We start from the raw sequence: 13,133 nt of genomic DNA, 5'->3' as shown, positions 1-13,133 counted from the left end.
GCATTTCGTGGTAATGAAAAATATCTTCATCACACACAAACTAATACCTCAATATATGCCTTTTTTCTTCAAATTTTCAATCCTTGAGAACTTGGTAGTGACAAATGCATAAACGAAAATTTATCAAGACTCTCAAATGGCTCATTAGCTTTTGCTTTTTTTGAATACTAGGTTCTTGACATGTAGAATTGGAACATATTAGAGACTAATTCATATACATTTGATCCATAATGAGCTATTTTTTATAATGATTCTAATGCTTGCTCCTAACTTTCGTATTTTTACTTCTTGATAATTACAACCAATGACCTATTGCTATTTATAAACATAGATTGACATATTCGCATTCATGGGGAAGGCCCCACAAATGCATACAAATACGCATACGAATGCTTCTAAAAGTATTCGTTTTTTGTTTTTTTTTCACTAAATCCTCGCCTCCCCCTCCATCTTGCATTACTCCTACATCCTTGGCTCCCCTATATCTTGTTCTCAATCTAAAGATTAGGGTTTTGATTGAAAACGCTAAATTCAATCGAAACCTTAATTTCGACCATATTTTCTCTTCTCAGCCCGCATCATCGCTTGCTTTTGCATCCTCTACAATGGGTGTAGTGATATTCTCAGCTTGTAAACTTAGGGTTTATTTCAGCAAAACTAATTAAATAATTGTTAGTGAATTAATCCCTCTTAATTTGTCGAGGATACTTCACGGAATTGCATAGATTGATAAGGGATACCATTCTAATAGTGAATTAATTAATTATAAGTGAGCATAATGAGTTAATTAATTATTTTAAATAATTCATTTTTATATAATATTGTAAAAACTAATGGTTTTATAATATTCTTGGGACCATTTCATATTTGCGAATATTGCGAATACCACGAATATCACGTATGTGTCAATCTAAGTTTATAAATATAGTGTTCCAACTTCCGATGTTGTGAGTGTTTTATTCCTTGAACTCATAAGACGAGCATTTTGGTGAGGGATAGTCTCGATATACTATTAACAATTTGTGTACTTTTTTTTCCAAAAAAGAGATACTTTCCCATTAGTTAGGAGAGATTTTTATAGAAAGACTATACAAGAAAACGGGGAATCACCCCCCCCCCCCCCCCCCCCCCTCAAGTTCAAGAATATGAGCTTGCGTACATATCCTCTCTTACTTTCTACTTAATGTAAGTAGGTATCTAGAGCTATAAACTAGTGGCAATCATCACTGATCAACGCGAGCCCGATCCTCTGCAACGGAGGGGGGGTGGGAATACAGTTGACAAAACAATTTTATGCATCATATTTTAGCTTCATAAATACTCACTTTAGTAAATGGATTTTATTTTTTTATAACTCACACCAAGCTTGTGGATCCTATTCACTATTACGTCGTAAACTAACTCAAAATAATATTTGTGTAGTCAACATTATGACTTCTAATTATTGTACATTCAAGAATTCTTTAATAGTGCAACACGATTTTTCTAAATCCAAGGAAACACAATTTTCAAATGACAAATAACTTGTTGAACTTGAAGTCACAATGAAGGTTTTATTGGTCTAATGTTTGAAAATCACATGAGATTATGCATGACCTTCAGGTTGTTCAAAGATGAACGAGAACATTTTCTCAATGCATTAATGTGTATGCTTAAGATATTGCAAGGTAAAGCTGGAACACAATATACTTAACATTGAAGCTTTCTTGTATTGCTCACAATTCGCGTAAGAAGGTATACAAAGAGCACATAAAGTCTATCATGTATGGTCTTATAGTATGAAAATAACTTGGGTTATAAGATTAATAATCTCCTCTCCCATATGTTTTTATTGATAGATTAATATGTATATTTATTTGACTAGAAATTTGCAAGGTTCAAATGTGTAAGGTAAAGAATTGACGGAAGATACATAATATAATGTGGCATCCAAACTTTCTCATATTCTTGTTGTTTGTTTTGAAAGGTATATGAGGGAACATGAAGTTGTGTAGTGCACAGTCTCATGGTATGAAAATAACTTAGTTTATAAGATTGACGATTTCCTCTATCACACATTTTTTTATTGGTTTTGCAAATAAACTAAGAGACAAATATGGCATAGATAAGCAGATGAAAAAGTAATGTTTCTTTATAGGTGACATAAAAATAGGCTAGTGGGACACATTTCCATGGGAAAATATCAAGATTGATTGGAACAAAGTCAAATAGAGGAGAAACAAGTAAACAAACTTTGCCGAGTTCATTTTCAGTGGCCAAATGTATGTATGTATATACATATATAAAATATGTTTGTCAAACTAGAAGGCTTTTACGATATAGACTATAGAGCATGAAGTAGAAACATTATTCTCTTTCAAGTGACTTGGCCATTTTGGTCTCTTACAAGTGTCCATGTAATATATGCCTTCTATGTGGAGCATACATCACTTTTGTTTATTCACGGTTAAAATAGATTGAGAGGAGAGAAAATATAAGAAGAAGATAAAGAATCATTAATAGTGACATGACAATATGCCACTTTCCAACTAATGTTTGTGAAATGTTTTATGTTCAAGGTAAGCCACTTCCCACTTAGAAAACGTGCAAAAATGGCAATTCTTTCATTGATGGACTGTAAATCCAAGCTAAGTTTGACAAACATATCAAGAAGCATGAAAAAATATGGCCTTTTGTGGTCTAGTTGTTAAGAAATTTAGCATTTTAAGCTTGAGAATAAATACTTGGAGTAGTTGGCTCAAGTCCATGGGGGATAGGTGAACGAACAATGCTCTTTGTTCCTTAAGTGTTTATTGACATGTTGTTTATTGAGTGGCTATATGTGAACGAATGGTGATTTCTCTCCTTCATAGGTATCTATTTTTTGCTTTTTGATGAGTTATTAATGTTTGCTTGAGTTATGTTGTGTTCTTAAGCTATGGATAGAAATAACGAGTTCGGGAATAAATACTATTGGGATTTCGATAATGTTTATGTATATTATTGAAGTTGTAGAAAAGGGCTAGACATTGAGCCTATTAAAGCTTGAAATGTGGTAGCCTTCCAAATGTCTCTACAATATTTGCATGTGCAACGGCAAGAAGAGGAAACTAGAACTGTGGAGCCTGACGCAAGTGATTGTGACAAATACGCCACAATCTCTAGCATACATGTAGATCCCATATGTCACCAAATGCTATGCACATCCGAATGTTTTCGAATCCATCTGAACACTATGGATGCAAACATACCTATTCTTGCAATGCAACGTTCTGCACGACCAACAAGATTTATCGGTTGTGATACGAAGCATTGTCTAAGTAAAGGTTTTTATACGAGGGATGAAGGTAGGGTGTTGAGGGAATGGTAGGAAACCGAAAGGGTGGGTGGGTGTGGTGCGATCAATCGATCAATCCATCTATCGATGAGGACCATGAATGATGACATATTATTACACAACACATACATACATATGACAAAACACATACATATAGTCAGCCTAATAATGTATGTACATACATATACATACATAATATAACACACAGAACTTACATAAAAGGTTAATTGATGGATGTAGAGAGAGAGAGAGAGAGAGAGAGAGAGAGAGAGAGAGAGAGAGAGAGTGTACTTCAAACTCACCAAACCTCCTCTTCCTTCCTTCAGTTTGAAAATTGAGCCCCCTTCTTCTTCTTCTTCTTCTTCTTCTTCTTCTGCCTTCCCTCTTGCAATTGCAAGTTGCAGTTGCTAGGATTCTCCGCAGACTTACTTACTTACTTACTTACTTTGCCTCTCTATGTATGGTTTTAAAACTATGTCTGCAGCACAGCAGTAGTATGCATGTTAAGGCTCACATTTACATACATATATATATATATATATATATATATACTTTATTCCATTTTCAGGAATTAGGTAGTGAAGAAGAAGAAGAAGAAGAAGAAGAAGAAGAAGAAGAATCAGTGGAATCCATATGGGTTCCTGTTACAGCAGGACTCACTCTGAGAGTGGGAGGAGGGAGAGCCAAGAGAAGCGGTTGAAGGAGCATGATGGGGGAGATTTGAGGAAAGAAGAATGCGAGGGTGATTTGAAGGCAAAGGTTGCCACTCCTCCCAATCTAAGAGTCGGAGAAGGGGTGCTTCCTCCTCAGGCATTCTCTTCTTCTTCTTCTTCTTCTGCTTCAGTAGCACAGGTGCCGCCATCGTGGTGGTGGTGGTCGTCATCGTCTTCACGGGCGGCCAGAAACAGGACAAGCTCTCCTTTCATTCCTTCGCCCTTCAGGATATCTTCACCCTTCCGCCCTCCCTCCCCGGCCAACAATGTGAGTAATGCAAACACAACACCACCTCACGGCTTCTTCTTCAAGCGGCCTTTCCCGCCCCCTTCCCCTGCAAAACACATACAGGCCGCCCTTCGCCGGAGACATGGGCGTGTCATCGCCAAACCCAATGCCAATGACGGAGGAGGCATGCCCACCACCACCACCACCACTGTTGCTTCTTCTTCGTCTTGGGAGGCAGCCGCAACACCAGAGGAGGGGCAGCCGTATACCGAGATGGACTTGAACAAGACATTTGGCTATGGCAAGAACTTTATTGTCAAATATGAGGTTGGAGAGGAAATTGGTCGTGGGCATTTTGGGCATACTTGCCATGGCAAAGTCAGGAAAGGAGACCTCAAGGATCAACCGGTGGCTGTTAAAGTCATTTCGAAAGCAAAGGTTGGTCTCAATTCGATACACTTATGAAGGTGTGGACATGTTTAGAAGATGTATGCATACATTTTGTTTTTCTTTCTATCTGCTTGTGATGGTGAAGTGAAATATTATACAATAATGTGGTTTCTGGGCTTCAAACCTGTACCATTCTAGATGACAACAACCATAGCGATTGAGGATGTGAAAAGAGAAGTGAAGATCCTGAGGGCTCTCACTGGACATCAAAATCTCGTGAAGTTCTATGATGCTTGTGAGGATGACGCCAATGTGTATATAGTTATGGAGTAAGTTTGCCGACTACTCAAAAACTCCTTATTTTTTATTTCTAAATAGATTTACTCTCTGTTTTGTGAGATTTGTTTCTCCTCCTACTGCTTGGGACCTCATGGTTTCATGCTCTGTTTCACTCCCAATTGGGATTGGATGCTGTGCTGTGTTTGTGCTTATCATTCTCATCTTGGCAGATTGTGTGAAGGAGGTGAACTTCTCGATCACATTCTTTCGAGGTAAATTTAACTTCTCCAACAGGAATCTAATGTCTAGGAATATAAGACTGTGGTTTGAAGCCGTTTTAAGATGTTCATCCAACAGAGGTGGGAGGTATGCTGAAGATGATGCTAAAGTTGTAGTGGCCCAGATCTTGAATATTGTTGCATTTTGTCACCTCCAAGGAGTTGTACATCGAGATCTTAAACCAGAGGTGCGCTATATAGAATACTGCATGGAGCATTCTTCAATTTTTCTTTGTCCAATCAGTACACTTCCTTTATCCAAAGGATTTGTTACACATCGTGGGAATCATTGGTTTCAAATATAAAGAGAATCTCTTTAATGCCGACATAAAGTTCGGATCCATAATCTTCGTTGCCTCTTCTGTTTTTACATGTATGGATGTGTTTGAAAGATCTAATTGATAATCTGTCTGGTTGTTTCTTGCAGAATTTCTTGTTCACAACTAAGGATGAGGCTTCTCCATTGAAGGCTATTGATTTTGGACTCTCAGATTATGCCAGGCCAGGTGATACTTTGACTTCTGGTCTCTATTACTCAAATTTATGGGGTTTACATGACTCAAGTAGAATTTGTTACTGACAGACGAGCGTCTAAATGACATTGTTGGAAGTGCGTACTATGTGGCGCCAGAGGTTCTTCATAGGTCTTACAGCATTGAAGCTGACGTGTGGAGCATTGGTGTCATCACTTACATTCTGCTCTGTGGCAGCCGGCCGTTTTGGGCACGCACAGAATCAGGTATCTTCAGGTCTGTGCTAAAAACCGAACCGAGCTTTGATGAAACCCCATGGCCTATCATATCACCAGAGGCAAAGGATTTTGTGAAGCGTCTCCTTACGAAGGATCGGCATAAGAGAATGACAGCTGCTCAGGCATTGAGTAAGTTATACTTTACATCAAACAATATATTGATATTACTTTGCTGCTCCTTATCTAATGCATTCTTTTTATTAATTGCAGCTCACCCCTGGTTACGTGGGCATCAAAAGATTCCCCTTGATATATTGATCTTTAGGTTAATCAAAACGTATCTCAGATCTTCAATTGTAAGAAGAGCTGCTTTGAAGGTGAGTTATGTTCTAATTTCACTGCCTCGAAAAAAGAAAAACATATCTTGAATGGATGTCTGCTATGCTTCTTTGCACTGCAAATTGTATGATTGCGAAATGCTAATGCTCAAAAGATTGTAGTTTCGTTATATAAGCTGTCAACATGCATAGCAACAGTAGCATAATGATGCTTGTTAGGTATGATTGCTAAATGCTAATGCTCAAAACGTTGTAGCTCCATTTACAAGTTGTCAAAATGGATAATAACAGTACACGAGTATGATTGTTAAGTAATTTAAATATGTGCTATCTCATAACAATTTCATGTTATGGGAACCCCCTACTAGTTCTTACAAGGTCTCTTATACTGAGAATCATCATCAAAGGTTCAAAACGAACTTGGCGAGATTGTTGATCATTCCAGACTGTTTCAAAATTTTATCTGAGGAAGTGCCACTCAATAATCTCTGCCTAAACGTCTCATTTACAGACCAGGCCCATAACAGTCTGTAAAAGACCTCGTTGCAATTTTATAAAACTTGCAACCAAACCAAGCCTTGGTTGTGATATTGATAAGGACAATTATCTGGTTGTTAAAAATATATTCTGATCAAATGAAATAACTGTAACGAGGTCTACTCTCTAAGGTTGCACATATCAATGATGTAGGGGTCTCTATATAATGTTTAATTGTGAGCACCACATGCTTGTGAACCTCAGATCACCAGAGTCCTTCTGGACAGCTAAAATTTGATCTGTGCATGAGGAAAATATTTGCTATCTTTTACAAGCACATCCAGTCATGCCTCACTCTCAAGTGTTGACATGCATATCCTTGATGAACAAACAAGAGGGTTACTAAGAACAAGTATTTGATGCTAAAATTTGAAGCTTGAATAACATTTTGAATGGTGCATTAAACAAGCAATGAGCAACATCCATCCTTGACAGGCATTCTCGAAGACTTTATCTGAGGACGATCTATTCTATTTGCGAGCCCAATTTGTTCTGCTTGAGCCCAGCAAGAATGGGCGGATAACGTTGGAGAGCTTAAAAGCGGTGTGTCCACTGCATGGCCATTATTTTTTCAATGAAAATTAGATGAAAAATATAGATGTTTTCTGGGGCCTGTTCTTTGCAAGAATGTATTATTTTGAATTGTTAGCAAGATGTTCGATTATCTTACAAAGATAATATCTTTTGAACAGGCCATGACAAAAAATGCATCAGAAGCAATGAAGGATTCTCGAATATTGGATATGATATCTTCAGTATGTTAAAAAAAGCTCTTTTGGAAGTCTGCTTGGCATTTCTAACAATGTAATTGTTGATGGGTTGACGATGCTTAGAGGTTTATCCTCATCAGATTGATGCAGCTCAATTCAAGAAGATGGATTTTCAAGAGTTCTGTGCAGCAGCTATTAGCGCATCGCAATACGAAGGACTAGAGAGATGGGAGTATCAAACACATACTGCATATGAAATTTTTGAAAGGGAAGGAAACCGAGTTGTGATGATCGAAGATCTAGCCAAGGTAAGGGTGCAAAAATTGCCAAATTGTTTTGTATTGTGGTCAAGAACAAACTGATATGAAAATTGAAATGGTAAACAAGGTGATCAATTATAATAATCACCAAAACCAATCTTAAGCTGTGCTTGAATTCTCTATACTAATCTAGTGTCAACCGTCCTCATAAACCCTTCTTTGCAAAATCCAGGAGTTAGGTGTCCCACCTACAGTTCCAGCTCATGTTGCTTTGCGAGACTGGGTTCGACATGGAGATGGAAAACTCAGTTTTTTCGGGTTCACCAATCTATTAAGAGGGATGCCACCACGGAAGTAATGTTCAATAATAAAAATTGAAATGGTCCGTCAATGGTATGGAACCACGAAGGCATTTCATCCATCCTCGACAATTCTAGCCAAATACGCAGAAGGATTGTTGAAAGCATTTCTTGATGCTTGCCAGATTTTTATCTCAAAACCTATAGAACAGGTCAATGTATCTTCATACAGATCCCATATTCTGTGCTTTTTCTTCTGCACGATTTCTTTAACCCGTATACCAGACAAAGGTATTGTATTGCAAGAAATATTGCTCAAGCCCATCGGCCATCATTACCACTGTTATTACTTCTTTTATGTATCCCTTTGCTTCCTTCAAATTTGGGAAGCATTTGTAGTCATTCTTACAGCAATATCTTTTTCTTATAATTCCATGCACGTTAACTTCTCTTCAAGACCTAATAGAATTACGAAAAGATGGTTCGAGGTTTTCTCAAATGTTCATACTCCATTTTTTGTGTATTCAACATTAGAGTTTTGGATGAATGCTGGATTAGTTTTTCAGTTATGCATTGTTATATGGTTGGCATCGCATACAGTGGAGTTACTTTGATTTTGAGATGAATGACACAATTCATTATTTAACTTTCACTAATCCAACTCTTCTTAATAAAAGCAAACCGATAAACTTGACTGTAATTTTAGCTTATATTTCTCCTCTATTTGCTGAGAAGGGGATATTTCTTGTTGGAAGTATGTTTTTTTGTAGTTGATCCATAGGAGTCATGAAGAATTATTGAAGGACAACACAAGGAAGTAAAAGGACATTTCTCATTTGTGGCAATCTTGCGACTGTAGAACAATTATACATCATAGATGAAAGATTGATGATAAAAAAATGTTCTAACCTCCCAAGTACCAGAGGATAATAAGGTTGTATTGTAAAGTTTCATTTGCGTGAATTCTATTTGTGAGGTTATATACTGTTGGAAGGTTGCACCTTTTGCTAATGCATTGTACATGTACAGATGTAAATAATGGTATTTTTGTTGTAGTTGGTCTCCAAGTAGGTCAATCCCAAGCTTGGGACATTATCCATAGTTTTGTCATTTGTCTCCTTGTTCCATTGTCACCCTTTGTTTTCTCCCTCTGGCCCCAACTTGTTGGGTTGTGCTTGTATCCTCCAATGGACTAATGCAACCAAAGTGATACCGAGGGATGGGATGTGAAACTAATGTTATTTAATACCATTGTAACCCATGTCTTGGTTTATGGAATAGAAGCGTGAGGTGGAACTATCCATCTCAATGCATGGAATGAGATTGAGAAGATTCAAAAAGTCTTTTGACAGTTACAATTGGGAGTTAAATCCCCTGCCTCTTACTAGGTTATGTTGTTGGAAACAAGTGTTCGACCTTTAAAAATATATTGGCAATAAAAAGAGTATGCAAATAAATTATAAAAGCGAAATTAGAGATTACCACATCTTGCTTGGATTGTTCAATGTAAGCTACAAAATAATCACAAGGGCAAAAATGATTTTATATAGTTGGATACGTGATATGGTACAACCTATCATGTGGGACAATCTCCAAAGGTTAGTAACATCAGATTCAACAATTGGTACGCAATCACATTTGGTCTAGTAAGGAAAATCATGTAGCTCGGCCAAGGTGGCATGGCATGTTCTCACATCACCCAAGTTGAGAGTAGGGATGGGTCTGATTGATGCTCTCTCATAATCCAAAGCATTACTCACCAAATTTGTGGTGCGAAGACTCCAACTAGGGGATGACTGCTGGAAAATGCTATTGAGACTACGCTTCGCTTACTTTAAGCCACGAAGAGGTGCTAATTGGGTCACTTAGACGAGATGGATTCTAAACATGGATCTCAAACCAAGTTTCTCACGCCAATTGGAGGATAAATTCAATGCATCCATGTGGAAGGCGTGGTGTGACATAAGATGAGGGCTCAAGTGCGATCAACCTAACTTTGAACCTTTCTGGCTCAATCAACAAATCTTGTGGAACCCATGTATCCGAGATGAATAGAAAGTTAGATTTGGTTCTATGCCATAAAGTATATAGTATGATTAGAATTGGAAAGACTTATATAAACAACTTAAAGTATCCTTTACCTCAATACATGCTCTCAAAGAAATGCAAAATGTGACATGTCGTAAGAGATGTGTGTGGGAGGTATCTCAATATTGGGACCTCTACCATATGTTTATGAGTAGTGATTATGCCATTGCTTGGAGGAGATTACGGGAACCAAGATCACTCTACTCTTTAATCATGCCCTCATAGAGGGTTTTCCACCACAATAGATCATGAACACAATACCCCCTTATACATTGGAGGGGTCCCCATGGACCTCAATGCATATAGGACTATTATGATTGCCCATATTGTTGCTAATTATATGGGGTAGTGATGGAACAAAGCTCAACAATTATATGGAGACATTAAGTCTTTGAGCGCTTGAATGTGGTAGCTTTAGATGAGCCTTTTCTATTGCTAATCATATATTCACACTTAAATGCTTAATTAACTAGACCAAGGCTCACAAACAAAAATTATATTGTTGTTTTTGTGGACTTTAGCAAAGCCTTTGAAATAGCCCTAAAGAGTGGTTATTTGATAGTGTTAATAATTAGGTAATTCACTAGGGTTAATTAGAGACTAATTATTGGAGTAGTTAAGCGACGGAAGATTATGTGATATGTGTGTGTATGTGTGTTAGAGCGATGTTCTAACGTAAGCATATGATAAGGATAAAAGATATATGAAATAAGAAAGGAGAGAGAGAATGAAGGGTGCCGATCCACCCGACCATAGCCCACCACAAGATCAGAGTCTCGACGTAGTCAAGAGATGATGAAATGAGGGTAGCTAGGCCTCATATTTATAGCGAGACCTAAGGCCCCTAGGCAAGTTCACAGTTGGCCTAATGGGTTGTCTCAATCTCGAGGATTTAAAGTAATCCGCCCCTTCTTTACACTCTCGTTTAACCCTCACACTTATCCACGTGTATAGAATACTATGGTAAATTCTCACCACGGTATATAATATGGTCATGCCTGTAACATACTCCCCCTCTTTAAAACATTGCACTCTTGCAATGGAAAGTTAGGGAAGTTAGTTCTAAGAGTATTTTCGCATTCCCATGTGGCATCTTTGATAGATTTATCCATCCATTTAATTTTAAATTCTTGGATTATTTTTGTACACAATTTTTTTGTTTTAACATCAAGAATTCTTTCTGGTACATGTGGTTTAGAAGATAATTCTTCAGAAGTAACCAAAGTTTCAGTTGTAACTGTATTGTCGCCAGAACTTAGAAGTTCTTTTAGACAACTTACATGAAAAACTGGATGAATTTCAACGCCATCGGGAAGAGCGAGATGATAGGCTGATGAACCAATGCGTTTGAGGACTTGAAAAGGTCCACAAAACCGTGGGGCTAACTTAATGCACTTACCCGTAGACAATGTCTTAGAATTGTGAGGTACACGTAAAAATACCTTCTGTCCAAGGTTGAATACACGAGGTTGCCTATTATGATCGGCGTAAAAACACGCTCTACCTTGAGCCGTTTTTATATTATCTCATGCAATATGCAACATATCTTGCATATCCCGAAGAAAGTTTTGCGTACTTCGCAACTAACTCATCATGATGTATATTAACATCAATCGGGGCTCGTGGCTGAAAACCATGCATCAACTTAAAAGGATTATATCCCGTCGACGTATGCTTGGAGCTGTTATAAGCAAACTCCAAAATTGGAAGATAACGTTCCCATTTTGTTGGTTTTGCACCAACATATGCTCGAAGCATGTCCTCAATAATTTGATTTACTTGTTCTATCTGTCCATCAGATTGAGGATGATTTGTGGAGCTCATGCTCAACATAGTTTCTAACTTCTTAAAGACTTGCATCCAGAAGTCACAAGTAAACTTTGGATCTCGATCACTCACGATATCCATCGGTAACCCATAAAAATGAAATAACTCGTCAACGAATTGGTAAGCCAATTCAGGAGTTGTTATCGTGGTTTTAGTAGCAATAAATTTGGCCATTTTAGTTAGTCTATCAACGGTCCACAAACTAGATGGCATCATAGCCTTTTTGGGCGTGAGGAAGGCTAACAATAAAATCTGTGGATATACTTTCCCACTTATTATTGGGAATGTCCAAGGAAAAAGTCCTGCAGCTTTAAGTTGTTCGGCTTTGTTAACCTGACATTGGTGACCTTTAGTCACATAACTATGTGTGTCAGGACACATCTTAGGCCAATAGAATTGAGTGGAGATGAAAACGAGGGTACGATGTATTCCAGGGTGCCTTGCTGAGGGTGCATCATGGCATTAAAAAAGAATTCTCTTTTTGACCTCAGGCAAATGTCGAACACAGACCTTCCCATTACAATAGAGTAGACTGTTAGCAACGTGGAAGGATTCCTTCGAGGATGTGGTGGTGTCTATTCCAGACTCAACTCTTGCCCAATATTTCGCAAAATAACTATCATCAGGATACTTTCCTCAAAGGTGATCATAAAAATCTGATGTTATTTCAGTGAAGCTAAGCATGTTAACTTCACGGATGCGACTTAGTGCATCCACGACAGTGTTCATGGAACCTTTACGATATCGTATAGAAAAATTAAAGTCCTGGATGAGATCAGCCCATCGTGCCTTACAACCTTTCAAGTCTTGTTGGTCACAGAAATATTTCAAGGACTCGTCGTCCGTAGTTACCACAAAATGATTTCCATAAAGATAATGGCGCCATGTTTTGAGCGCATGTATAACTGCAAATAATTCATTTTCTTGAGTAACTACGGTATACAGAAATTGAGTAGAATCAAGTTTCTTACTCTCGAATGCTATTGGTTTACCATCTTGATATAAGACAACACCTATAGCATAATCATTTGCATCGCTTTCAACCTCAAAAAATTTTGAAGGACCAGGTACAAGAAGCGAAGGAGTCTTGCACACCAGGTCCTTGAGTTCCTTAAAGGCGAGGTCTAGTGTAACATTCCACACAATAGGTTTTGTAGACTTACGCGTTTGACCTTTTA

At 37.8% G+C, this 13,133-nt stretch overlaps 1 protein-coding gene across 4 annotated transcripts; it reads left to right on the top strand.

The window, feature by feature from the left end:
* Positions 1-3,893: 3,893 nt before the first annotated feature.
* LOC147856044 (CDPK-related kinase 7-like) lies at positions 3,894-8,553 on the top strand. 4 transcript variants are annotated; one of them, XM_087329270.1, is made up of 11 exons: positions 3,894-4,696; positions 4,847-4,977; positions 5,158-5,199; positions 5,285-5,393; positions 5,633-5,711; positions 5,789-6,085; positions 6,167-6,273; positions 7,207-7,314; positions 7,464-7,526; positions 7,622-7,789; positions 7,974-8,551. In XM_087329270.1, the coding sequence occupies exons 1-11, from the start codon at positions 3,950-3,952 to the stop codon at positions 8,097-8,099; spliced, it is 1,977 nt and encodes a 658-aa protein (XP_087185396.1). In that variant the 5' UTR covers positions 3,894-3,949; the 3' UTR covers positions 8,100-8,551. The 4 variants fall into 4 exon arrangements, with proteins under 4 accessions (XP_087185396.1, XP_087185395.1, XP_087185399.1 ...); XM_087329269.1 differs by having other exon boundaries at positions 5,789-6,273; positions 7,974-8,553; XM_087329273.1 differs by lacking the exon at positions 7,974-8,551 and having other exon boundaries at positions 7,207-7,323; positions 7,472-7,526; positions 7,622-7,762.
* Positions 8,554-13,133: the final 4,580 nt, after the last annotated feature.

This window comes from Azolla caroliniana, unplaced genomic scaffold (assembly GCF_043228905.1).
Source record: "Azolla caroliniana isolate FFs.n. ecotype wild unplaced genomic scaffold, voAzoCaro1.0.p SCAF_13, whole genome shotgun sequence".
Lineage (NCBI taxonomy): Eukaryota > Viridiplantae > Streptophyta > Polypodiopsida > Salviniales > Salviniaceae > Azolla > Azolla caroliniana.
This window is presented reverse-complemented; position numbering and strand designations above follow the sequence as displayed.